Source organism: Podarcis gaigeae (assembly GCF_964106915.1).
Source record: "Podarcis gaigeae genome assembly, chromosome: 13".
Taxonomy (NCBI): domain Eukaryota; kingdom Metazoa; phylum Chordata; class Lepidosauria; order Squamata; family Lacertidae; genus Podarcis; species Podarcis gaigeae.
Genome location: NC_139689.1, coordinates 18459492 through 18482590, shown reverse-complemented (window position 1 = coordinate 18482590; position 23099 = coordinate 18459492). Strand labels below are relative to the sequence as shown.

The 23099-nt window shown below is 49.3% G+C and overlaps 1 protein-coding gene across 2 annotated transcripts; it reads right to left on the bottom strand.

Moving 5' to 3' along the window:
• Positions 1–3987: 3987 nt before the first annotated feature.
• Positions 3988–22904, bottom strand: DBP (D-box binding PAR bZIP transcription factor). 2 transcript variants are annotated; one of them, XM_083707732.1, is made up of 4 exons: positions 21690–22904; positions 15068–15406; positions 9174–9394; positions 3988–5777 (listed from the first exon to the last, which is right to left on the bottom strand). In XM_083707732.1, the coding sequence occupies exons 1-4, from the start codon at positions 21850–21852 to the stop codon at positions 5562–5564; spliced, it is 939 nt and encodes a 312-aa protein (XP_083563858.1). In that variant the 5' UTR covers positions 21853–22904; the 3' UTR covers positions 3988–5561. The 2 variants fall into 2 exon arrangements, with proteins under 2 accessions (XP_083563858.1, XP_083563859.1); XM_083707733.1 differs by lacking the exon at positions 21690–22904 and adding an exon at positions 19337–19758.
• Between the last annotated feature and the right edge of the window lie 195 nt (positions 22905–23099).

The following is a 23099-nucleotide window of genomic DNA, read 5'->3' as shown; positions in this document are numbered from 1 at the left end:
AGAAGTTGCTCTGCTTTCCTTCGGACCTCATCAGTGAGGCTGAGATGAGGGTCTTGTCATCTGGGCAGACCAGGACCTCCATACACGCTGCCCAGGACTGCACCCTGGGAAGGTCACTTTGTTGCTGTTAACGCAGCAGCTTGGCTTCGCCCCTGGAGGTGCCCTCCATTGTCTCGAGAGAGATGGGTGCTCCAAACAACTACTGGGCTGCTTCAAATCGTGTGCCCATTTCCTTCAAAATGAAGTCTGCATTGAAAGACTGAAATTCCCAGCGTCTCACTTTGGGCACACACACACACAGACAAAAGGTAACTGTGGGAATTGGATGAAGAAATCTTTCGCAGGAATTGACAAACTCTGCTTTCAAAAGGAACGTGCGCCAATTATGCACCTGCATATGCAACTAAGCCAAAACAGAAATCCTACGTATTTCTCAGTGCTTAAATAAATATTTATTTATTTTGTTAAGTAGATAAAAGAAAATGGTAGGAGAGGATGTGACCATAGTGATGAAGTTTGACCTGGTAGAAGCTCAGCCAGAGTCTCTGTTCTGTAATCTTTAACATGAAGTGCTCCTCACTTGCAATTATGGAAGGTTTGGTGCATCTTATTTGTAAATATTCTCTCCCGATTTCTGGCTGCATTTACACCTAGCCTTTCCTGATCTGATTCTATTATTTATCATGTTATATTATCACTGCCATCAGTGGCTGGTCTGTCCTGAATTATATCCACCCTCCACCCACCCAGTGCACAATCCAGAAGTGTGCTTACTTTGGAATCAGCGCTGCTCATGCACCCAGCCCCCGGGCAGCATCTATATCAAAATGCCAGCCTGTACTTTCTCTGTTTCTAACATTTTAAGCTCAATGGTAAATCCTCAAAGTCAGTGGTTTCCAAACTCCCCTCCACCAAGCATTGCTCAGAGTCTTGACAGAACCACTGAATGGTTTTTCTGCCTGTTGCAGCAATTGCCACGTGCTGTGCAAGATGTTGCATGGTTCTGAACTGTCTTTTTATTGCTTCTTTTATTTCTGATCTTGTATTGCAGTTTCCATTCCTTAAAATTCAAATGCAATGTGTTAAGTTGTGGGTTGACATAGTAGACGACACAGCGACTTCTCCAAGTAGCTCTTTATTTTGTAAGCTGGAATAGAACTGACTGCAAACAGCTCAGTCGGCCTGCTTTTATAGGCAGCCGGCTGTCAACATTGTAGCAACAACAGCCCAGAGTTCCCGCCTAAAATAACTGACGTGGACCTGAGTGAAAACTATCTACAGACCTGAGTGAAAACTATATACAGTATCCCCCTGCTGGCCCAGGGTGAAACTTCACTACATAACACAATGCAATAAAAGAAATAAAAGAAGCAATAAAAATCAGTACAAATGTTTCATGTGGACATGCTGCAAGCGAGCCGAGCGCATCTTGTGGGAATTCCTGCTTTTGAAATCCCATGATACATCGGCAGTCGCTGTTATGCAAAAGCTCACTGGTGCAGGACAAATGTCCTGATGTTTGAGTGGGTAGTCTCAATCTCTACACCCGCTCCTCACCTGAGCAGTTTAGCAATTTTACCTCCAGCCATCTCAGGCACAAAACTGAGGTGTTGCTGCATACCAAAGGTATATGGCTGTTTCAGAGCAGCTTATTTCCCCCCAAGATCACCACCCAGTAAAATGTGAGGGATTCTCATGGAGAATGTAATCACAGTACACATCTATCAGGCTTCTGGGGGAGGGGGCAAAATCTTTTGCTAAGTCTTTCGTCACTTTTGAACGGGCAGGCTAAACAAACAAACAAAAGCTGTTGTGCAAGTATTTACTATTAAAAAGAACACAACAAATGGAAATGGACATCTCCACCCACCTCCCTCCAAGTTTGTATTTTGCCCACTCTTTTGTGTGAAGCATCATAACCAAGGCTGGTAGTCTTTGTTCTTGCACACTTCCTGGGATTTTAAAAAATGTGTGTGCCCACATGTGCAGAAATAGTGGTACGTATGCCCAGAATGGAAAAAAGTAGCAGAAAGAATGGCCGAAGCCCGAAGAACAGAAATACAATACATACCTAGTCCAAGCTTCCTCATCCTTGGCCCTCCAGATGTTTTGAGACTACAATTCCCATCATCCCTGACCACTGGTCCTGCTAGCTAGGGATCATGGGAGTTGTAGGCCAAAAACACCTGGAGGGCTGAGGCTGAGGAAGCCTGTTCTGGTCACTCATGTGGACAGCAAGTGTCAGAGCAGCAATGAATACCAATCGACTGAGGCAGGCATGAGAAAGTGAAGAAGCTTGTGTGCCACAGAGGAAATGGGGGGGGGGGGAATAAAATCAGATCTTTGTGACACAGTTGCAAAACAAGGTTCCCATCTAGAAGCACCCAGTGATGACATCTTCGTGCAGTTTGCACTTTCTTGTCAGTGTGGTTAGTGTGCTGGGCTAGGACATTGGGGACCAGGGTTCAAATGCCCACTCAGCCATGATTCTCACTGGGTGACCTTGGGCCAGTCATTGTCTCTCCGCTTAACATACCTCACAAGGGGGAGTGTTAACTGAGGTGGAGGGGAGAGCCACATACACCACCCTGAGCTCCTTGGAGAAAAAGGTGGGATATAAATGCAACAAATAAGCTCTATTTTCCAAACTTAGGTTTGCAACTGTTTTGGGACTACAACTCCCATCATCCATAGCTAGGACCAGTGGTCAGGGATGATGGGAACTGTAGTTCAAAAACAGCTGGAAGCCCACGTTTGGGAAACCCTGCTCTAGACACTGCCCACCCACCCACCTCTGTGCATGATATATATGTAATAATAAAATAACACATAAAAAAGAAAACCAGTCTCTCTCAATTTATACGCACCAACCTTAATACAAGGTCTCCTCACAAAGGTGGTTTGCAGAATCAGTTTGGGAACTGAAGGCCCAACGACTCCTACACAGGCTTGCTCCATCTTGTAAGGCAGGTGTGGGAAACTTTGGCCCTCCAGATGGACTACAATGCCCATCATCACTGACCAAGCTGGCTAAGGGTGATGCGAGCTGGGAGTCCAACGTGAGGACCACAGGTTCCTCACCCCTGGCTTAATGAAACATTGGAAGCTGGTGATAGGGGCAAGCTGGGCTTTTTAGAGGATGCTGATGGGCTACAGCTTAGTGGCAGGGCATCTACTTGGCCTGCATGCAGCATGTGCCCAGCAACTCTAGGTAAGGCTGGGAATGTCCAGTCCGAAATCCTGGAGAGCTGTTGTCAGTGTAGGTGAGTGGTTCCTAATACTTTCTCCCCCATGGATCTCTTGAGAATAGCAGAGGGCTGCTTAATGGTTTTATCTGCTTGTTGCAGTGACTGCAATGCCCTGTACCAGATTGATGCACGATTTTTAATTGTGTTTCTGTTGCTCTAAGCAACAGAATTACGATTAGAAGCAGAGAGGAATATTGAACACAGGGATGTACCCTCTCCCATCTTCAACCGCAAAGCCATACACACCACAGGCCACCTGAATGAAGCTTGCAGACCACTGGTGGTTCAATGACCTCTCTTTGGGGAACCCCTGCTGGAGACAGTACGGAGCTGGATAGACCAATGGTCTCACTCTGTATGATGCACTTCCCTGTGTTTCTGTCTCTTTGTCCCCTGCTCTGAACGCCTGAAGCCAAATCTCTGCTGCAAAATGGGCAGGAATGTGCAAATCGGTACAATTTGCAGAATTTAGTTGTCTTTGCACAGAATGCTGGTGGGTTCCTCCTCCTCTCCCACCAATTAACATAGCTGTTTTCCTTTAAGTCTCCTTTTTACCTGTTACAGCAGGACATTAGCAAATGATAGGGAAATGACACCTTTCTGTGAATGAGTGGACCAAAGAACCCCAGAAATGGCTGAGGCTGATGGGACTTGTAGTACAGCAAGAGGAAGGCACCAGGTTGGTAAAATCTGAGCCGTGCACGGAAAGGTTAATACAAACGACACAAAAGATCTCGGGTTTCGTTCGCTCTTTTTTTAAAATCCTGTCTTTCTTTATTCCTAGTTTGCTCATGGTATACAACTGTGTAAACCTCCTTTCGAAATAAAAGCCTTCCGTCAAGTCCGGAGGTTTCATCCCCCAAAGTCTTCAGCAACACTGTTACATGGAAAATTAAAAAGACTAGGAACCTCCCCAAAGGGGATAAAAATACCGTATTCCCCCCTCCCCCTTACCCCCCCATTCACTTTCTGTACGAAAGAACCATCCTTTCCCCAATTAAGAAGAACATAATCTCTCAAGTCTCTCCTGGAGCCTCTATATATACTTTTTGCCTTACAAAAAAAGAGAAAATTATATATATATATTTATATATATGTTCATATTTATGGAGGGTCACCAATGAGGTTCTGTGTTTTTCATTTTTCTTTTAGTTTCTATACATATGACGTACATCAGACAGTGTTGGACACAAAACATGAGGAAAAGTGTGGTGTGGTGGAAGGGGGGAAAATAACAGAAACCATCACTTGCCTTTTAACTGAAAACAGGTATAATAGTAAGAATAAGATAATCGTAATCATTCAACTAACAACCCATACACCTGCCCTCTGACACAAAGCCCCTTTTGTCCAATTGTGGAAAAAAATATTGAGTGCACAACCCGTTTTTTCTTTTCGTTTTTCTAATTTGGCATTTCGCAGGCAGAAGTCTTGACGTTTACTGGTATCAAAAGGAAGAGAGAGAAAAACAACGCTCCTGTGTCCTCTTTTTTCTCAGGGTGCCAGGCCTCCTCTAAGTTCTCTTTGCAAAGGGTGCAGCGGGAGGAGGGCTTAGTGGTTCGATACCCGCTGCGAGATGGGCGTCCCAGAACGGCTCGGGGGTGGGGGTCCACTTTTGCAGCCTTCTCGTGTCCTTCCCCACCAACCCTGACAAAAGAGTCGACGGGAGAAAGGAGTCGAAGAAATTGTGTGCAAAAGAAGAAGAAGAAATGTCCACTGAAAAACGATGCTGTTGGAAGAAAAAAGCAAGCAAGCACGCACGGGCACCCTGATGCCTCCTTGGGCCAACTGTGCCACTGAGCCAAATGCCACAACAGGGCAAGCAGAGGTGAGTAGCTGCAGCAATCTGGGGCTGAATTCTGCCGTTTGGAGAGAAAAGTCTGCCAACGAACCAAACTCTAGCATGTACGTGGAGAGAGAGAGAATGGGTACTGTGTGCACGTGTGTGTGTGTGTGTGTGTAATACATCTTCCAGTGTGCTACAGAGCCCTTGTGTGTTCGCGGTGTGTCTCGTGTGCCTACGATGCCCAGTTCAACGTTTCCCAAGTCACTGCCCTTTTTCTTGGCGAGGGTCAGCTCAGGCCAAACCCAGGAAGTCTTATCCCTTCTGTCGAGTACCTGGAGCACGGCAGTCCCCGCACGTGGGGAATCGTCCGTCTCGGGACCTTTCCCCTTATTCCAAACATCTGTTGTTTGATTATTTGTTTGCCCGGTTCGGGAAGACGGGGGTCAGGGTTGAAAAACCAGGGTGGCCCCACCGCGTCAGAGCGGTGGAGCGGTGGAGAAGAGCGCAGCCGTCTGCTGCCGCGGGCCTTACAAGGTGCCGTGCTGCGATTCGTACTTGGAGAGGATGCTGCGGTAACGGGTCAGTTCCTGGCGGATGTTGGCCACTTCCTGGCGCAGGACGGCGTTCTCCTTCTCCAGGAAGGCTGCTCGGACCGTGATCTGATTCTCCTTCAGGCGGCGGGCGTCCCGTGAGCGTTTGGCTGCTTCGTTGTTCTTGTACCGCCTGTTCCAGTATTTCTCGTCCTAGGTAGGAGAAACAAAACGAAACAGGTCAGTGTGGGCTTGAGAAGAGTCGGCTCTCTTTTGGAGGCCACAAATTGCTGTTTATTATTTTAATAAATCTACTTTTTGTCCAGGGAGCTCAAAGCTCTCCACCCCCGTTGTTCAGCCAGGACACAGAGGTCCATCTCCGAGGGCCTTCTGGAGGTTCCCTCACTGCGAGAAGTGAAGCTACAGGGAACCAGGCAGAGGGCCTTCTCAGTAGTGGCGCCCGCCCTGTGGAACGCCCTCCCATCGGGTGTCAAGGAAATAAATAACTATCTGACTTTTAGACGACATACGAAGGCAGCTCTGCTTAGGGGAAGTTTTTAATGTTTTATCGTGTTTTTAATATTATGCTGGAAGCCACCCAGAGTGGCTGGGGAGGCCCGGCCAGATGGGCAGGGTGTAAGTAAAAGTATTATTATTATTATTATTATTATTATTATTATTATTATTATTGCATGATTCCCAGGCGATAGTCCACCTGGGCACTGCTTAGTTCCAGCAGGGCGGCTGTACTACTTGCCTTCATACGGTGTTCTGGACTTATAATATAAGCAAGAAGGGGCAGGAAAGCTGCTAACTTTGATGACATGCTTGCAGGCCTTGCATGTTCCTATGCTAAAATCAAAAGAAAAGAGCAGCAGAGGTATTTCAAGCTGCTTCTCGCTCTTTCTCCTGCATTTCTCCACATGAACCTTCTATACAAATTTAATAAATAATAATAATCTGTCACCTACTCGCGCCCATTCTACCCCAGCATCTTGGAACTGTTGCATCCCAACTAGTCTTAGTAAGAACTCTTTGAGATTTGGTGCCTGAGTATGCTTTCTTTCCCCTCCCCTTCCATTTTTCCTTTTGTGTCTTATTTTTTAGATGTTAAACTGAGAACAGGAAATGTCTTCTCTTTTTTTAATACTAAAATAAAGGAGTTCAGTAAGGCACTTGGGGGGGGGGATTATTGGCTAAAGAGAGAGGTGCAAATGCTATAGGTCAGGCGTTGGGAACCTCTGCCCCATCTCCCCCTCCCCAGTAAGTATGACTACTTCTCCCAGTGTGGTGATGTAGCACACAGAGGACTGGGTTCGAATTCACCCACAGCCACAACACTCAGTTAGTGACTTTAGGCCAGCTTCTGTCTCTTGGCAAACTGCATTTCTGTGCCTCTTTCTATCATATCTTTGTATACTGGTGTACTGGTGGCAACACATCGTTCTGGAATCTCGGACAGAGATTGACGTTCCCCAAAAGTACACACATACTTCTTGAAAGAGCATGTGCACGGTCATGCATGCGTGGACACACCCTTTCCTGTTACCGCTTGACAAAATACGCATGGACACGCTACTTGCCTTTGAGACACACAATGCCAGACAATCATCCATGCCTGCCAGCTCAGAAAACAGGTTTGTACCCAGCAGTGCATTTCCCAGACAGCCTCTCTCCCGCCCATAACATTGTCACCCTGCAGCTGGCACGTGAAAAAACGCTAAACCCCAGAGAGAAATTCACTGTCTTAGCCCTGCCACCAAAACCCCTGGTGGTGGAAACTCCCCTTCAGGCAGGCATTTTGGATCAAAGGCATTACACTGGGGTGTCACATCTGTCTGCCTGTCTCCTAAAAAGCAGCGGCTGGGACCATGGTGTTGTTGGGTTTTCTTGATATTAATGTGGTCAATGGTGCTACTCAGAGATGTGTGTATAACCTGCATGGCAGCACATCTGTGAGCTTTCGACAATTCAGCACACCTGAGGTATCTTAACAATTTAACTAATTAGCAGGGAGAGTTTACCAATTGCACCGAATGCAGTGCTGTGGTAGGGTAAACTGATTATTTGAAAACTGTATTTAAGTTGATCAAGTGTGTACAGTTATAGAATACTGTTAGGGCATGCTGTTGAGTACTATTGAGGAAAGGTGGTGAGAAGGGGTGTTTTGCAGCGGTTTGATTATTCTTTAAAAACAAAGATGAGCAAAGATATTGCGGGCAAGCTTTTATTCCATCACCCCAGTCACTGCGCACACTCGGTTGGCGCAGATAGCCAACAGGTGCTGGGGGAACAGGGATGTTTTTGCCTAGCCTGTTTTCTCAGGCCACATTCACGTTATGTGTTTAAAACGCTACTTTATTTCAGAAAATAAAAAAATGTTGTGATACCACTTTAAACAGTCATGGTTCACCCCACCCCCAAAAAAGGAATTCTGGGAGCTGTAGTTTGTTGAGGGTGCAGAGAGCTATTAGAAGACTCTTATTCCTAGAGTCCCCTGTGAGCAGGGACTGATTGGTTTAACAATCTCTGGAGATTGCAGCTCTGTGTAGAGCAGTATTTCCCAACCTTGGGTCTCCAGCTGTTTTTGGACTACGGTTCCCATCATCCCTGACCACTGGTCTTGCTAGCTAGGGATGATGGGAGTTGTAGTCCAAAAACAGCTGGAGACCCAAGGTTGGGAAACACTGGTGTAGAGCATGCAGTCGAAAATGGGAGGGTTTGGGCAGCAGGCCTAGCTCTGCCCACTCACGCCAGCGGATTCCACCCAAATCTTGTCGAGCGACACATGTCACAGTGGGCAGGGTCACAGCTGGTACACTGTAACCTTGGCTATCGGGTATCAGTCGACAGGAAAGAGCTTAGAAAATGTTAAATAATAATGCTAAGTAGTTTAAACAAGTAGTATAATAACAAATGTCAATTCACCAAACTTTTCGATCTTACTTAAAATGGCCCAACCTTTTAAAAAGAAAATTAAGAAAGAAATCTGTCCCCCGTTGTGAAGTTAACGTGCTGCGGAATAACCACCAGTGGTGAGATATTATGGGAGTTGTAGTTCAACAAGCCCTGGAGTGAAACCACACTGGCTGTCCCGGGGCTACAACACTGGGCAAGGAAGAGCCAGGTTCAGGCCTCCTACCTCACAGGGTTGCTGTGAGAATAAAAGAGTTGAGTGGAAGGGGAAAAGAACCAGGAGTGCTGCCTTGAGCACCTTGAAAGAAAGGCGGGGTATTAATTTAACGAGCTGCAATTATGACACTGTTTTGTTTTCATTGCTAAGTTTAGTTATTTTTTGTTGTGATTTTTTTAAACTTGCTGTTTGCTGAATTTGGATATAAACGGCCACCTGCACCCAAGCTTTTTTCAGCTGCATTGGGGGATGTAGGGAGGAGCAGAGATCAAGGCTCGGGAACCTGTGGCCCTCCAGATGTTCCTGGCCTCCCAACTCCCACCAGCCAGCAGAACCAATGGTCAGGGTCAGGGATGACAGGAGCTGTAGTCCAATAGCATTTGAACCAAAACAGGCTCCTCTGTGCATTTGAAATTATCCAAGGAAAATCTCTTAAAATACTGTTCTAAGATCAGTGCGTTTTGCGCCTCTCTTACCTTCTGATCATCCGGGACCTGTATTTTCCGTGCCTTTTTCATGATGGGCTGTGGCTTGAGCTCTTCCTCGGAGAACCGATGCTTGCGGGGGTCGAAGGTCTCGTGCCCCGGGATGCTCGACAGCGCCAGGTCGGCAGGGTCAGGGTCAAAGTTCATCAGGACCTCCACGCCCTCGGGGTCCACAGGGCTGGGCGTGCTTCGGGACACAGGTGTTACGGGACCTGGAATGGGTGTGGAGGAAGGAGAAATCTAGGTGAGCTTCACAAATAAAGAGAACCCGCAAGAGGGCAGCAGCACCCACAACTGGCTATCTGCAGGCTGGTCCGCCCCACACTTTCATTGTAACCTCTACGGAGTCCTTTGTACACAAACACACATGCACATCCATATGTTATAGACATTGCATTATGTACATATCCACCCCCATTGTTTTTATTTTCTCTGCCGAGTCTTTCAGGAGGAGGGCTGTAGGGTTGTGTGTCTTCTTGAGAAGTGGAACGGTGAATTGGGGACACAGGGCTTCGCTGCTGCTCGGGCAGCTGCAGCTGCACACATGATGGGGATTAGAGACACGCAGAGGGGCTGGCAAATTTCTGAGGATTAAACGGCACTGCAAGGCCCTTTTGGGAACAGCACTATGCAGTATGCGGTGTCCAGCTAGCCACGTGGGGCCCGCCGATCTGTTTAAATGCCTAACAGATGGGGGAACGGGGCATAAGAGAGAGTGGATCCAGACAACCATTTCACAAGTGACAACCGCTTTGAAAAAGCTCATCGTGGAACTGGGAGGCAAGGCAACTCTGAGGAGGCAAATGGCCGTCCCTCTAAGCCGCTTGGGGTTGCTGGGGCAAAGTAGAGAAGTACACAAGAGCAAGCCCAGGAAGCCCTAGCCCAGGGTTTCCCCAACTTGAGACTCCAGCTGCTTTGGGACTACAATTCCCATCATCCCTGACCCACTAGTTAGGGATGATGGGAATTGTAGTCTAAAAACAGCCGGTGACCCAAGCTGGGGAAACCCTGATCTAGACCAATAAAAGAAACTTTGCAACTCTCCTCAGAGACCAGGGTCCCCACATCTCCCCTCAACTCAGGTGTCTGCCTTCCCATCATCCCCCCCCCCCCATCACTAAGCTGCACCCTCCGGATCCCTGGCTCTCATACCCCCACCCTCAGAAAACTTGGGATATCGAACACCTTCTCCCAAGGTCATCCACCCCCACCTGCCCCCTCAGAAAAGCCAGGAGTCATACATCCCACCCTCAGCTAGATCTCTCTAACTCCTATACACTTACCACCAGTCTCCCCCCCCAAAAAACCACCCACAGGGGACCCCAGAATCCCCGCTCCCTTTAGGCAACACTAAAACCCCTCTTTCCTCGGATAACCTCGTACTCCTGTTCCCCTTACTACGGCACTCTCCTTTTGAAGAAACCCACAATCCTGGTTCCCTCTGCCCCCCTCTTTCTCCTCTTGAAGAACCCAAGAGTCCTGCCCCCCCAATATTTTTTTCCTTGGAAAACCAAGAAACTCCAGAGCCCAACGCTCCACTCACTAGGCGCCACACACGCACCCCGGGAAAAAACAGGGGTTTCGACTTCCCTGAAACACCCTGGAGTCCACACACACCCCCCGTCCTTGGGGGACCCCACAACTCCCCAGAGAGAACCCGCCCCCGGGGTCCTACATCCCCCGCCCCCCGGAATCCCTTCTTTATGTGGAAAAACCCGGGAATCCTGATCTCCACTCCCACCTCTCCTTGAAGGAAGCCAGAATCTGATCCCCTTCGCTGGACCCCCACCCCTCCAGGGGGAACCCAGGAGTCCTACTCCCGCCTCCTCGCAGAACCCAGGCGTCCTGCGTGGCCGCGCCTCCCTCCGGCCCAACCTGCCCAGCCGGGATAGGCGGCCACCCACAGGCCCACGCCCCCTGCCGCCCCCGTTCCGCGAGAGGCCCCGAAGAAGCAGCAGCAGCAGCACCCGCTTCCACCTCCTCCTCCCGGGCTGCTGCAGCAGCAGCGCCGCCTCTCACACAGCATCCCCACGTGCCCGCTGGCCCCGCCCTGCGCCGAGGAAGGGGGCCGCCTGCCAGCTGGCAGCGAGAGGAGCCGAGCCGCGACATGTGTTCGCAGAAGCAGGGCGAGGCACGTGAGCGGGAGCAGGAGGCTCCGTGCAGCAGACACGAGACCGGGCTTCCCAGGCGGGAGCCAGCAGCACAGGATTTCCGCGCCCAGCAGCAGACACGGGATTCCCTGCCGCCGCGCCGGGCAGGCAAGGAGCACGCGTGTGCACGCGCACAGGCACACGAGGGCGCGCCTCCCCCCCCCGCCGCGGGGGTGGGCATCCAATACCCCCCCTCCCGAATTGTTGGAAAGGGGGAGGAGGGAATCCAGAATTCCTGAGTTCTTTTTTTTTAATGCAAGGGGGGGTGGAGAAAGCTGTTGTTATTTGGAATTCTTCTGCGTGTCTAAGGAGGAGGAGGAGGAGGAGGGAACCTGAGGCTGTTGGTATTCAGGATTGCTAGGAACGGTGAGGAGGAGGAGAGATCCAGTGGGGGGAGGGGATCGGTTTACGTGGGCAGAAGATACTGTCCAGGACTCCTGGGTTCTCATGGGGGAGCTTCGAGGCGCTGACATCCAGGATCCGTATGTGGGGGAAGGGGATGTACAGGCGAGTGTCCGGGACTCCTGGGTTCTCCAGAAGGGAAAGGGGGGCGTCTAGTGAACTTGGATGGGTGTTGGTGACCTCCTGTGGGGAGATATGAGGAGGGGGGGGCTACGGGTATTCAGGATTCCTGGGTTCTCTGGAACAGAAGGTTGAGGGAGCCAGGGAAGAGAACAAATGATTTGGAAGAAAAGAGGGTGCAGTACTTTTAGCAGAGGTCTCTAGGACTCCTGGGTTCTCTGGGCAGGGTGCAGCAGTTAGTGGGGGGGGGGAGTATTGAGTGTCCAGATGTCTGAATTAGATCAGTGGCAAACACTGTACTTTGTAGAGTACGGTGGGAGGAAAAAGTTGGGGAGAAATATGGGGACATAGGTGGGTGGCCCTCTGTTAATACCCTGTAAAGCTTTATGGTTCAAGGGGGGGGCACCCAAATTTACCCAACTTACATCATAATTCCTTTGCATTTTACGTCACCTTTTGCCACCAGCAAAGTCTACGCTGCCCACTGCTAGCTTGAGGAGGTACTATTGCGAAGGAAGAGGTAAGAATACCTTCTCTGGAGTGCGCACTGGGGCCACGAGGGCACGGATCCCAAGCGTCCCGCTGTACTTCACTAAGGATGGCGTCAAAGTCGTCCCACTACCTTGTTTTCCCGAGATTTCTCTCCACAAACCACAAGTGCTAGTCTCCCAACTCTGCGTTTTCAAATAAAACCCAAACATCTCATGATATCCACCCTCCTCTCTTGCGATTTCCCAAATCACACCAAAAACCACAACTGTAAATGAAAGCAGAAAAGGGACAGTAAGTATTAAATGGTAGCAGGTCACTTTCAGAACACTGTCTATTTTGTTCTCAAGCTTAAACCCACATTAGCCTGACCTCCCACCCGAAATCCAATGCACACATTGGAGGCGGTAATCCGAACAATATCAGTAATTACTGCAACTCAAAGGGACAGTTTGAAAATATAGTATTTCAGCTTCAGGGAAAGCATCCAGTATTTTCAAGAAGTGGAAAAGTTAGTTTTAGGAGCGCTTGGCAACTTTAGAAGGTGGGGAGCCCCCTCCCAAAACGAAAACACAATTCCCTTCCCACCCAACCATCTCACAAAGTCCAGGTTTCTAAAACACATGAGATGTTAAAGTTAACACATGAAATAATGAAAGTAGCCAGGTGCAGAACCCTTTGGCCCTGCAGATATTGCTGAACTACAACTCCCATCATGACTGGCTGTGCTTGCTGGGCCTGGTGGGAGTTGTAGTTCAGTAATGTCTGGAGGGCCAAAGACCCCCCACACCTTATTTAAACACAAGCATTAAATTGCAAATCTTTATAACATATAAAGGACCCCTGACAGTTAAGTCCAGTCGCGAATGACTCTGGGGTTGCGGCGCTCATCTCGCTTTATTGGCCGAGGGAGCCGGCGTTTGTCTGCAGACAGCTTCCGGGTCATGTGGCCAGCATGAATAAGCCGCTTCTGGTGAAACCAGAGCAGCGCACGGAAATGCCATTAAACTTCCCGCCAGAGGAACCTATTTATCTACTTGCACTTCGACGTGCTTTTGAACTGCTAGGTTGGCAGGATCTGGGACCGAGCAACGGGAGCTCACCCCGTCGCAGGGATTCGAACCACCGACCTGATCGGCAAGTCCAAGGCTCAGTGGTTTACACCACAGTGCCACCCGCGTCCCTATAACTCTTATAAATAAAATTGCACCCCAAAGTTTTCTCTTTAATATCCTAGTGTACCCATGAAGCTCTCATCCAAGGCAAACAACTAGGTCCACACCTGGTATAGCTTCAGAACTGCTGCAACCTTCCTTCTGCACTCTCTGCAACAAAAAATGCATGGAGGACCCTATTGAAATTCTTAATACTTGTGATCTAAACTGGGTAGAAACCATCTGATCTGCTTCTGCAAACTAGGAAGGGACTAAATCCAAACAGAGCAAAATTTGCTTTTATTTTCTGCAATGGTGTGTTTGTGTATTAAACATCTGCTGCAAACATAACTATTTAACCAAAACAAAAAAAATTCCTTCCAGTAGCACCTTAAAGACCAACTAAGTCAGTTCTTGGTATGAGCTTTCGTGTGCATGCACACTTCTTCAGATACACAGAAAGAAGATATCAGTCTGTACCTGTGCAAGTTGTGTGTATCTGAAGAAGTGTGCATGCACACGAAAGCTCATACCAAGAACTGACTTAGTTGGTCTTTAAGGTGCTACTGGAAGGAATTTTTTTTGTTTTGACTATGGCAGACCAACACGGCTACCTATCTGTATTTAACCAAAACTTAATGGGGGCATCAGACAACAGGGGACTAGGAAGGAGAAGGGAAGCGTAATTCTTGCAGCAGCCTGAAGGGGGCCACTGGTATTGCCACTGCAACCCAGAGAGGCTGGGATTGAAAAACTATTTGCAATCAGGGAGGAGATTAGAAACTCAATTTTCTCTGCAACCAGGGAGGGAACATGAAACTGCCCTCCCAAACAGGGAGGGCTCTAGAAACTGCTCACTCCTCCTATCCAAAGTGGTGTGTGCTCAGAGGTATCCCCCCCCTTATAAAAATATATCCAAATAGGTAGGCTAAATTTTGCACTTGGAGTAAACACTGCATGCTTTGCATAATTTATTCCAAGGCATAAGACAATAACTACCGGTACTTTTGTCAGACAAATAGAAGGAGAGACTGGTGCACGTAGCCTGAAAGCAGGTAGCAGAGGGGGTGGGAAGGACAGGAAAAAGGCTGGAAGGGAGAGAATCAAACACACATTTCTCTCCTGCCTCTCCACTCAAAATCTCAGCCTCCCAAGTCTGCTTTTCATTTTGTTCCATGCACTTCTGTGTAACATGTAGTTTGCCCTTGACCTTGAAGTGAATGGGGTACTACAATATAACCCTTGTTCCACTGCAGCCACTATTGGACTGTAAAAACACCTTTTAGCCTTGAAACCCAAGAGCTATTTCGCAGAGTCAACTGAGTGTCTTCAGAATGGGAGCTCCAGTTCCCATCACGACTCTCTTTGCAAACATACAGCTAAAACTTAATAGGTGTGCAGCTCAGAAACGCAGGGAGCTTGGAGCGTAAACAAAGTTATATGAAACAAGGGAAGAGTGAGTTGATATTCTCACAGCTCCTTCCAAGGGGAGGGACGACAAATGCCAGCAATCACTTTGACACCCATTTCCCCACCACCACCCTCACACCCAAAGTACAGCACAGTTTACCTGTCTGGCTGCTGCCGTGATGGTCGTAATCGCTACCCACTAGGCCTTCGCCAGACGAGGAGCAGATGGAAGAGGACGACGCACAAGAGGCTGGGCGGCTAAGGTCCACCACCCCGCCGCTGGAAGGCGAGGCCGTGGGCTGGCTCCCCGGCGAGAAGGGCTGGTGAGCTGGGCTCGGGGGCAGGCCGTTTTCCAGCAAAAACTCGTCCAAGTCAACATACTCAATCTCGTTGTAGGGCAATGTGCGTTCCCACAAAAGGGAGCCCAGGTAGGCGCATTGGCCAGGGCGCGAAATGCTCAGGTCGTCCTCCATTTTGCGTTCCTTGTCTTTGATGACACCTGCAGAAAAGGGGGCAGGAGGAGAAGCTCAGGTTAAGGAAGAAGGTTATAGGTTGAGAAGCATCTAGGGGCAGAAACCTAGAGGCCAGAAGCCAAGAAAGCGGAAATCTACGAGTCTTCTGTGTGTGTGCAGGTTTTCCACAGCACAGGGCCAGCGGAATAAAGGAAACCGAACAACGTTACACTGTTGACATGGAAGTGGACTGGGGAGATGGATTGGGAAGATGGACAAAAGGAGGAAAATCATCATTCTGAAGTCTGTGATTGCCGTAACTTTGCAATTCTAAGGGTTTTGCAAGGTGAACAGCAATAGATTCCACTGCACAAGGAAGGATGAGAGATCAGCAAAACTTAATGTTTATGTACATAGCTGTGTGCACTTGGAATACAACAGCCAGCACTGCTGGCGTGGGGAGCTTCAGGCACCCCTGGGCACGCGCACGGGTGCAAAGTGCAAAAGGCCAGAGTGTCGAGGCAGTTGCTTCTAGTCTCTGGGCTTGGCCACTTTCTGAATCCAGACAGCCCCAGGCAACCCAGGACAGAGCTTGGCACCTGAGTGTGGGGGTGGCTGCGTACACAACACACGTTTAAAGCACACCACTTCCCCCCATTAACCCAGGGAACTCTAGCTTATCTCTCGCAGAGCTGCAATTCCCAGCGACCTTCAATCACAGTTCCCAGGATTCTTTGGGTGAAGTCGTATGCCTTCCATGTGTGGTGGGTGGGTGTTCCTGCACGGGACTCCCAGTTGTGTTGATCACTTCCTTACATTCTCACAGCCCAAGGGCCCAAAGCAGACAAAACAGTTCTGCTCAAACAAACTCTGCACGGTCCTCCTCTATGGGCGCAGACAGGCTGTGCAGGTGGGTGGGCAAAGAAAAAGGACAGGCTGCCAATGAGAGGGCCAGATGGCTGGGAGAGATGCGTGTTGTGGGGATGGGTGGCTGCAGCATGCAGCAGTCCGCATCTTTGAGCCGCGGAGGCTGCCGTAACCTGCCTGGGCCCCATCCCTATCTCTCCAGCCCTAGAGGCCTGCATGCCGTTCACCAGCAAAAAAAAAACGTGAGTGCTTGCCTCACCCCAGATGACCCCATGCTCAGCCACGCTTGATTGGGCTCTTGCTCTCCTGCGCCCTCGAAGCTCGCTCAGCCCATCTGCCTGCCTGAATCCCTCCAGCTCGCTCCTCTTTGGTCTAGGTGGGGCGGCAGCAGCAGCCGCCGGGTGATCCTGGTGTGGGCATCAGTTTGGGGAGGGAGCATTTGGTGCTCTCTGGGGGGCAGATCTGACTGGCATCTTCTGTGCTGGTGTTGAGAAGGTGCCCATCACCACCACCCAGGGGATGCCACAAGGACCTCGGTTGCTAGAGCTCCCCTCATTCTAAGCTCACTAGGTTGTGCTCCCATACTAAAGGACCCAGGAGTTCGGGGTCATATCATTAGATTCGCTCCCCCACAGTGCTCAGATTACAGAAGGAGTCCAGCCTCTTTTGCAATATATTATTATTATTATTGTTGTTGTTATTAACAACTATTATCATTATATAACAACAACAACAATAATAATTGTTAATAATAATAATAATTGTTAATAATAATAATAATAACAATATAATATTTGTACCCTGCCCATCTGACTGGGTTGCCTGAGCCACTTTGGGTGTCTTCCAACAAATATAAAAGCAAAATAAAGAATCAAATCTTATAGAAGATCAAGGTAGAGAGAGATTTAGCTAAGGTTGGGAGTGAGCGGGCAGGAATCAGGGGACAGACTTGCAGATTTCCTTTCGTCCCACAATTCCAGAGGTCTTCAGCCAGGAACTATTTGTTCCAGCGGGCTGCCTCCATTCTTTAACCAAGGTCACCCTTTTTCCCATGCACTTGGGAAGAACCCACTGCCACCATCACCCCCTCCACCCCTCACCAGGTCTCTGAAGGCTTGAGGGCTCTTGTGGTTTATAGGCCAGGATTCTCCTGAAGACGCCCCACCCCCCTGCACGAGGCTCGGGCAGGCTTGGGAGTGGCACGCCATACCTGAGCCCTGACTCTGTCTGGACACGTGGGAGAGAAGTCCGGGCCCAGCTGACACCTCCTGCGGTGACACCAGCCTGGCACCCCGAAACTGGGCGAGTCACCCACAACGCCCCACAGATCAAGCGAAGCCTGTGCGCGGCTGCCTACTGCACAGCTCCCCAACCCTGGCAGCTGATCCACTCCAAATCCACCCCACAACCCTCTTCCACTTTTCTTCCAATGAACCCCACCCCCCAAACAACTATCACCAAAGAGTCGGAGCGACTCAGACGATAGGCTATCCGAGATTCAGGTTCAAATCCTGGCTCAGCCATTGGAGTCACCGGGGCGGCCTTGGGCAAGTTCTTAATCCTCAGTTATCCTCATCTGTAAAATGGGAATATTATTAACTACCTTGTCAGGTCTATTGCAAAGATAAAGGAAGTAGTGGAGGAGGGGGAGATATTATTCATGAGGATTATGAGTTGCGAGGAACTTGACACAGGCAGAAATACAACTGTTGAAATTATACATTAAAATATGCAGAACAATGTAGTAAATGAATTGAACCGTATGCATTTTGTCACCACTCTTAACTTTGCCCTTCAGTTGTATTAGCTTCACAAATGTGGTCCAAAGTACTCCTCACCACTTCCTAGTATTGCCCTGCCCTGCCCACCCCCGTAATCTTTGAATGCCCTCCTCCCGCCACAGTCAATATTATCCAAATGATATAAAGCTATTTTTGGAGTTATGAGTCAAATATTCAAAGCCTGGGTCCTTTATTTATTTATTTATTTATTTAATTTATATCCCACCCCTCCTTTCCAAGGGTGGCAAAACAAGATAAAAACTTTTTTAAAAAATCCAAAACAGATAAAAGCATTCCAAAATATGATTACAATCAAAAACATATAAAATCAGTTTAGGGACCAATCAAAGAGGCTACCAAAACTCAAGTCTCAGTTTTCCTCAACTGTGAAATGGGAACAACAACACTCAGCTTTGTGGAGGCTGTTGTGAAAAGGAAAGCCGCCTGCAAGTTGCAAAACGCACCAGGAATAATATAATGAAATTGCATCTCTATCAGTCTGTGGCCAGTGGCATGTTTACTCTGGTGTAAAGCCAACGGGCATTTATAAAGCTTACTTCCATGTATAAACAACCAAGGGTCCCCTGACACCTGAAAAGATAAGACATTTGTTGTGCCCATAAGCTTTTGCTGAGCAGAGTCCATTTCTGTGTATCCGATAAAAATGATATCCACAATAAACTTTTTAAAAGGCGCCACAGACTACTAACCCTTCTGGAAACGAATTGCTTCCAAGTAAAACGTGCTCAGGATCGAGCCGCCCAAAGCATTGGAGAGTGGTCATTAACAACAACAACAACAACCTCAAAGTAACCAGGGTCAGGCGAGTTTCTCAATGGCTGGAGCCAGCAGGAGCCCTATTCAAGCAGGACATCAGTTTACTTTCTGTTCCGAAGAGGAATGATTGACATTCAGCACTAGGAGGAGAAGCAAAACTCGGACCTTCTTTTGGGTGGGGGGGGGGGGCAAACCTACAACAATAACACTGGGGTGGCCAAGACTAGTCAGCACCCAAACAAATCTATCAAGAGTGCCTGTGCACAAACACGTTTGTTTATGTGTTTGTGCGAATGCAACCCTTGCAGGACGGGTGGCAGGATGCCCAAGATGCAAGACCCCCCCCCCCAAAGATATATACACTCTGCCCATCTTATTGGCGGGCACCAATATAATCAAACTGAAATAAAAAAACCTGAAACAAGTCTCTGGCATTCCGAGATGCCCACCTGCTATGCCTGAATTCACAGGAAACCCACCCCGGCCGCAGGGTGCCAATCACCCCCCCCCCCGCCCCAGCGCGCGCAAAAAAGTGCCCGCAAAGATACCCACCGTCCGTGTCGGTGTGTCCGCCTCCCATCTTGTCCGCCGGCCAGAACCCAAATGCCAGCTTGTGGCTGGCAGCTTCCTCGCCACCCTGGTGCACCTCCCTCTTCCCCTCACCCTCCGTGGGGCGTTGACCCCGGGTGACACCCTGGGTGCCCCTGCGATGTCCTAGCCGCCGCCGCCTCCTCCTCCCGCCTTGCCCTTCGCTGCCCGCTCGCTCGCTCGCTCGTGCGAAAAAGTCTTGCGAGAGTGTTTCCCGGGGCGAAGCGCCACAGCAGCGCCCGCGCGCACGTTTCGCTCCCTCCTGCTGCGTCCCGTGGCCAGGCTGTGTGCAGCTTTAAGGGATTTACTGCTGCCAGCCAGCAGATGCGAGAGAGAGTGTGTGTGTGTTTGGGTGAGTGTGTGTACGCGCACGGGAGGTTGTGCGCATGTCCAGAGACACCGCTTGGTGGATCACCCTGGAAAACCCTAGCGAGTTGGCACCTCTCCAGCAGCAGCAGCAGCAGCAGCAGCGAGCGAACCCAGGCGTCCGGGCTCCTCAAAGCTCCCCCTCCCCTCCCGATCCTCGGAATCCGGGACGCACGCAGCCTTCGCACTCGGCACCGCATTGACCCACAGAACCCAGGAGTCCTGGGCAGCTTGCCTCTCTGTCCGCCCCCCTCCCTTTCCAACAGCTTCCCCTCCCAGAAAACCTGACAGGCCCTATCCGTCCCCTCCCCAGCCCGCTCTCTCTGTCATTGTTTTGCTTAGATCTATCAAAACCGGCTGCCCATCTTGCCAAACACCCAAGGGGCAGAAAAGCGATCCGGGATTGAAATGCACACGCACCGCAACGGTAGGGGCAATTGAATTATAATAGAATTGTAAAGTTGGAATGGGTTCCAAGGGTCATCTAGCCCAACCCCCTGCAACGCAATATTCTTTTGCCCAACAATGAGGCTTGAATCCCCAACCCTGGGATCATGAGTCTCATGCTCTACCCCCTGAGCTATCCCACCTATAGAAGTCCCCTGCCTCATATATCTAGAAGTCCTGGCCCCCAAACTTGTCTTGCCCCTAATGCCCCTCTTCCTCTCCCAGACATGCCAGGAGTTCAGGCTCCGTGGCTCCTCCTAAATCTTACGCCACCAAAGGCATTTACCTTCTTTCTCCAGAACGCCTAGGTCCCAGGCCCTTCCTGCAATAACTAGATTTCGACCTCCTTCCAGATCTTCCGTGGCATCCCATGCGGAAGTAAACATGGGTCTGTCCCTATGCATATGTGGGGCCTACATGAACCCATTGCATGGGGCCTTCCCAATTTAGAATGAATGCATTTTGATTGGAACTCACAACCCAGGAGAAGGAACATTTCACGGATGGAAAGAATTAACAATGCCGCATTGAAAGCAAACAACAGTTCACCCCCCCCCCCTGCAATCGAGATGGAAAAGCCCAAAATGAAAGCAAGTTGAATGTTCAGGCTCTGAAGGCCATCTGGATAGAAGGGGAGGGAGGACAAGAGTATATAAATATCACTGCATATCATTCATAGGAAGGACTTTCCTTTCCAGGGGCCCTGAGTCTGAGCAGGTCTTTGCAACTCACAGATTTTGTTATGGTTTTTTTGTTTTTTTTAAAAAAAGAGGGAAGGAATGGCTCGATTTTTTTAAATATAAGAGCATTGGACAAGTGTGTGCAGGTTGGGACCTATAGACAGATATAAGGCAGGTGGACGGTGTGAAAAGCCAGATGGACAAGGAGGCAGCTATAAAGGGGGTGAATACAGGTTGAGAGATAAACTATGGGGTGGGGAGATGGATGGGGTGGCAGGTGGAGGGACATTTATAGGATGTATTTAAAGACTGAGCAGACCAAAGCTTATGTGCCAATAATTCTGCTTGTCTTTAGACTGCCTCAAAACTCTTTTTTTTTCACTGAAGGCAGACATTTATGAAATGAAATGGCACAGAAACGACAGAGAGGCCAGGACTAATATTATGGGATGCCTGGGAGTAGAAGGTGTATGGAGTAGAAGGATAGCCTCTATGGTAGCCCAGGGGAGACATGATTGGCTAGGCAGACTTGTATGCAAATATGCAAATCTGGCCTCTGCTAAGGATGACAGTAGCTTCCCTATCTGTGAAATGGGAATAAGAGTGACCCAGCCATTTCAAGGGCAAACTCTAGGGAAGATTCTGCAGTGCCCTGAAGATTAATACAAAAAACACCAGCAGCAGCAAGAAAATGGATGCATGTATAGAGGAAATACGAAGCTAAGTACATGAATATCTACACTTCGGGAGAGATGGACAGGCAGGCAAAGGAGGAACCAGGTGGAGGAATGATTGCAAGGGAGGATCGAAGGGGTATCACTCACATGAGCCCAGGTCCTTGGCCCCTCGGCGGTCGGGACTTTTGACCGGTCCCTGAAGGAGGCTCTTGAGACTGACCATCGCGGAGCTCGGGGTGGCTAGTCCCAAAGGAGGAGAGGCGAGCATGGGGCTAGGAGCCGGGCTACTTTGGGTAGCTGGGCGGGCCATAGCCAAAGCGGCAGCAGCAGGAAGATCCAGGAAGTGCCCACCGCTGAAAATTGCTTTTTTCGCCCTTCTTCTATGGTGTCGAGCAGGGGACAGCGAATAAAAACAAAAGGTCCTTGTGGAAAACAGCAGCAGATACCCCCGAGGGAGATTCACCGATTCGATGCTCGACTGGAAAAGGAAGTTGAGGTGTAGGTTTTGGGGTGGGATTTTCTATTTTATTTTAAAGGAGGAGGCTGTCTTCTCTCTCTCTCTCTCCTGCTACCAGCCTGGAAACAAGCCTCCGGAGGGGCAGGCGATGGCCCCCACCTTGCCTCACTCCGATCCAAATTTAGCAGCCAACCGGCTCTGAGGAAGATCTCCCCAAAAGATGGGCAAAGAAATATATATATATATATTTGCGATGAAGTTATTGGAAAATGTGGAGCGGGGTGGAGTAAAGAGTTCCTAAGATCCAACGAGATTTCCCTAGGGAACGGGAGGGTTGTATTTCCAATCTTGCTAGAACAAAATTATTTCCCCTAGAATTAAAAGTCACCAGCTTTCGGCGAGCTTTAGCAGATTTAAGGCGCCAAAGGAAAACGGAAAAGTCAGCAAATCCAAAATGCCCAGGCGATCCCTTTGCTAAGGATCTCGCAGTTGCAGCAGCGGCAGCGACGGGCGATCTCCGCTGCTTTTTCTTCCAGTCAGATCCTAAATAGGCTGGAAGAGGGATGTCCGTGATCTATAAATGGGGAGGGGAGACCCCGTCTTCTCAGCAGGCAGTGAGGGAATCCGAGTGTGGGGGAACCGCTTCGTACCTTCCTTATTAATCAGTATTATTATATTATAATAATAAAAATAAAGGGAAACCGAAAGCAGATCCTGCCGCTTTCCAGAATCCTTGGCTCCGGCTTTCCCCCAAATGCGAATCTACAACCAATTTTTCTTTTTATAAAAAAAATTACATATAAATAAAAATTGCTCCAGTTACTTTCCTCTAAGCACTTTGCAACTGTCTTCGGGTCTTTCCCCCCCTCCTTTTGCAACATTCGAAGTGGGAGGAGCCGCGAGGGCCCAATGGGCGGAGCTAAGGGCGCCCTTCTCTTCCAATCGGCAGCCCAGCAGCCCGAGATTTGCAAACACAGCTCCCCGGTCCCGCGCCCTTCCCGTTCTGTCATGTGCGCCTGCCATGGGGCAGGTGGGGCTCTGACCTAGATTTGGCCAATAGCAGAGCAGCAGATGGGAGGAGCCTGACCCAGTTTTGGCCA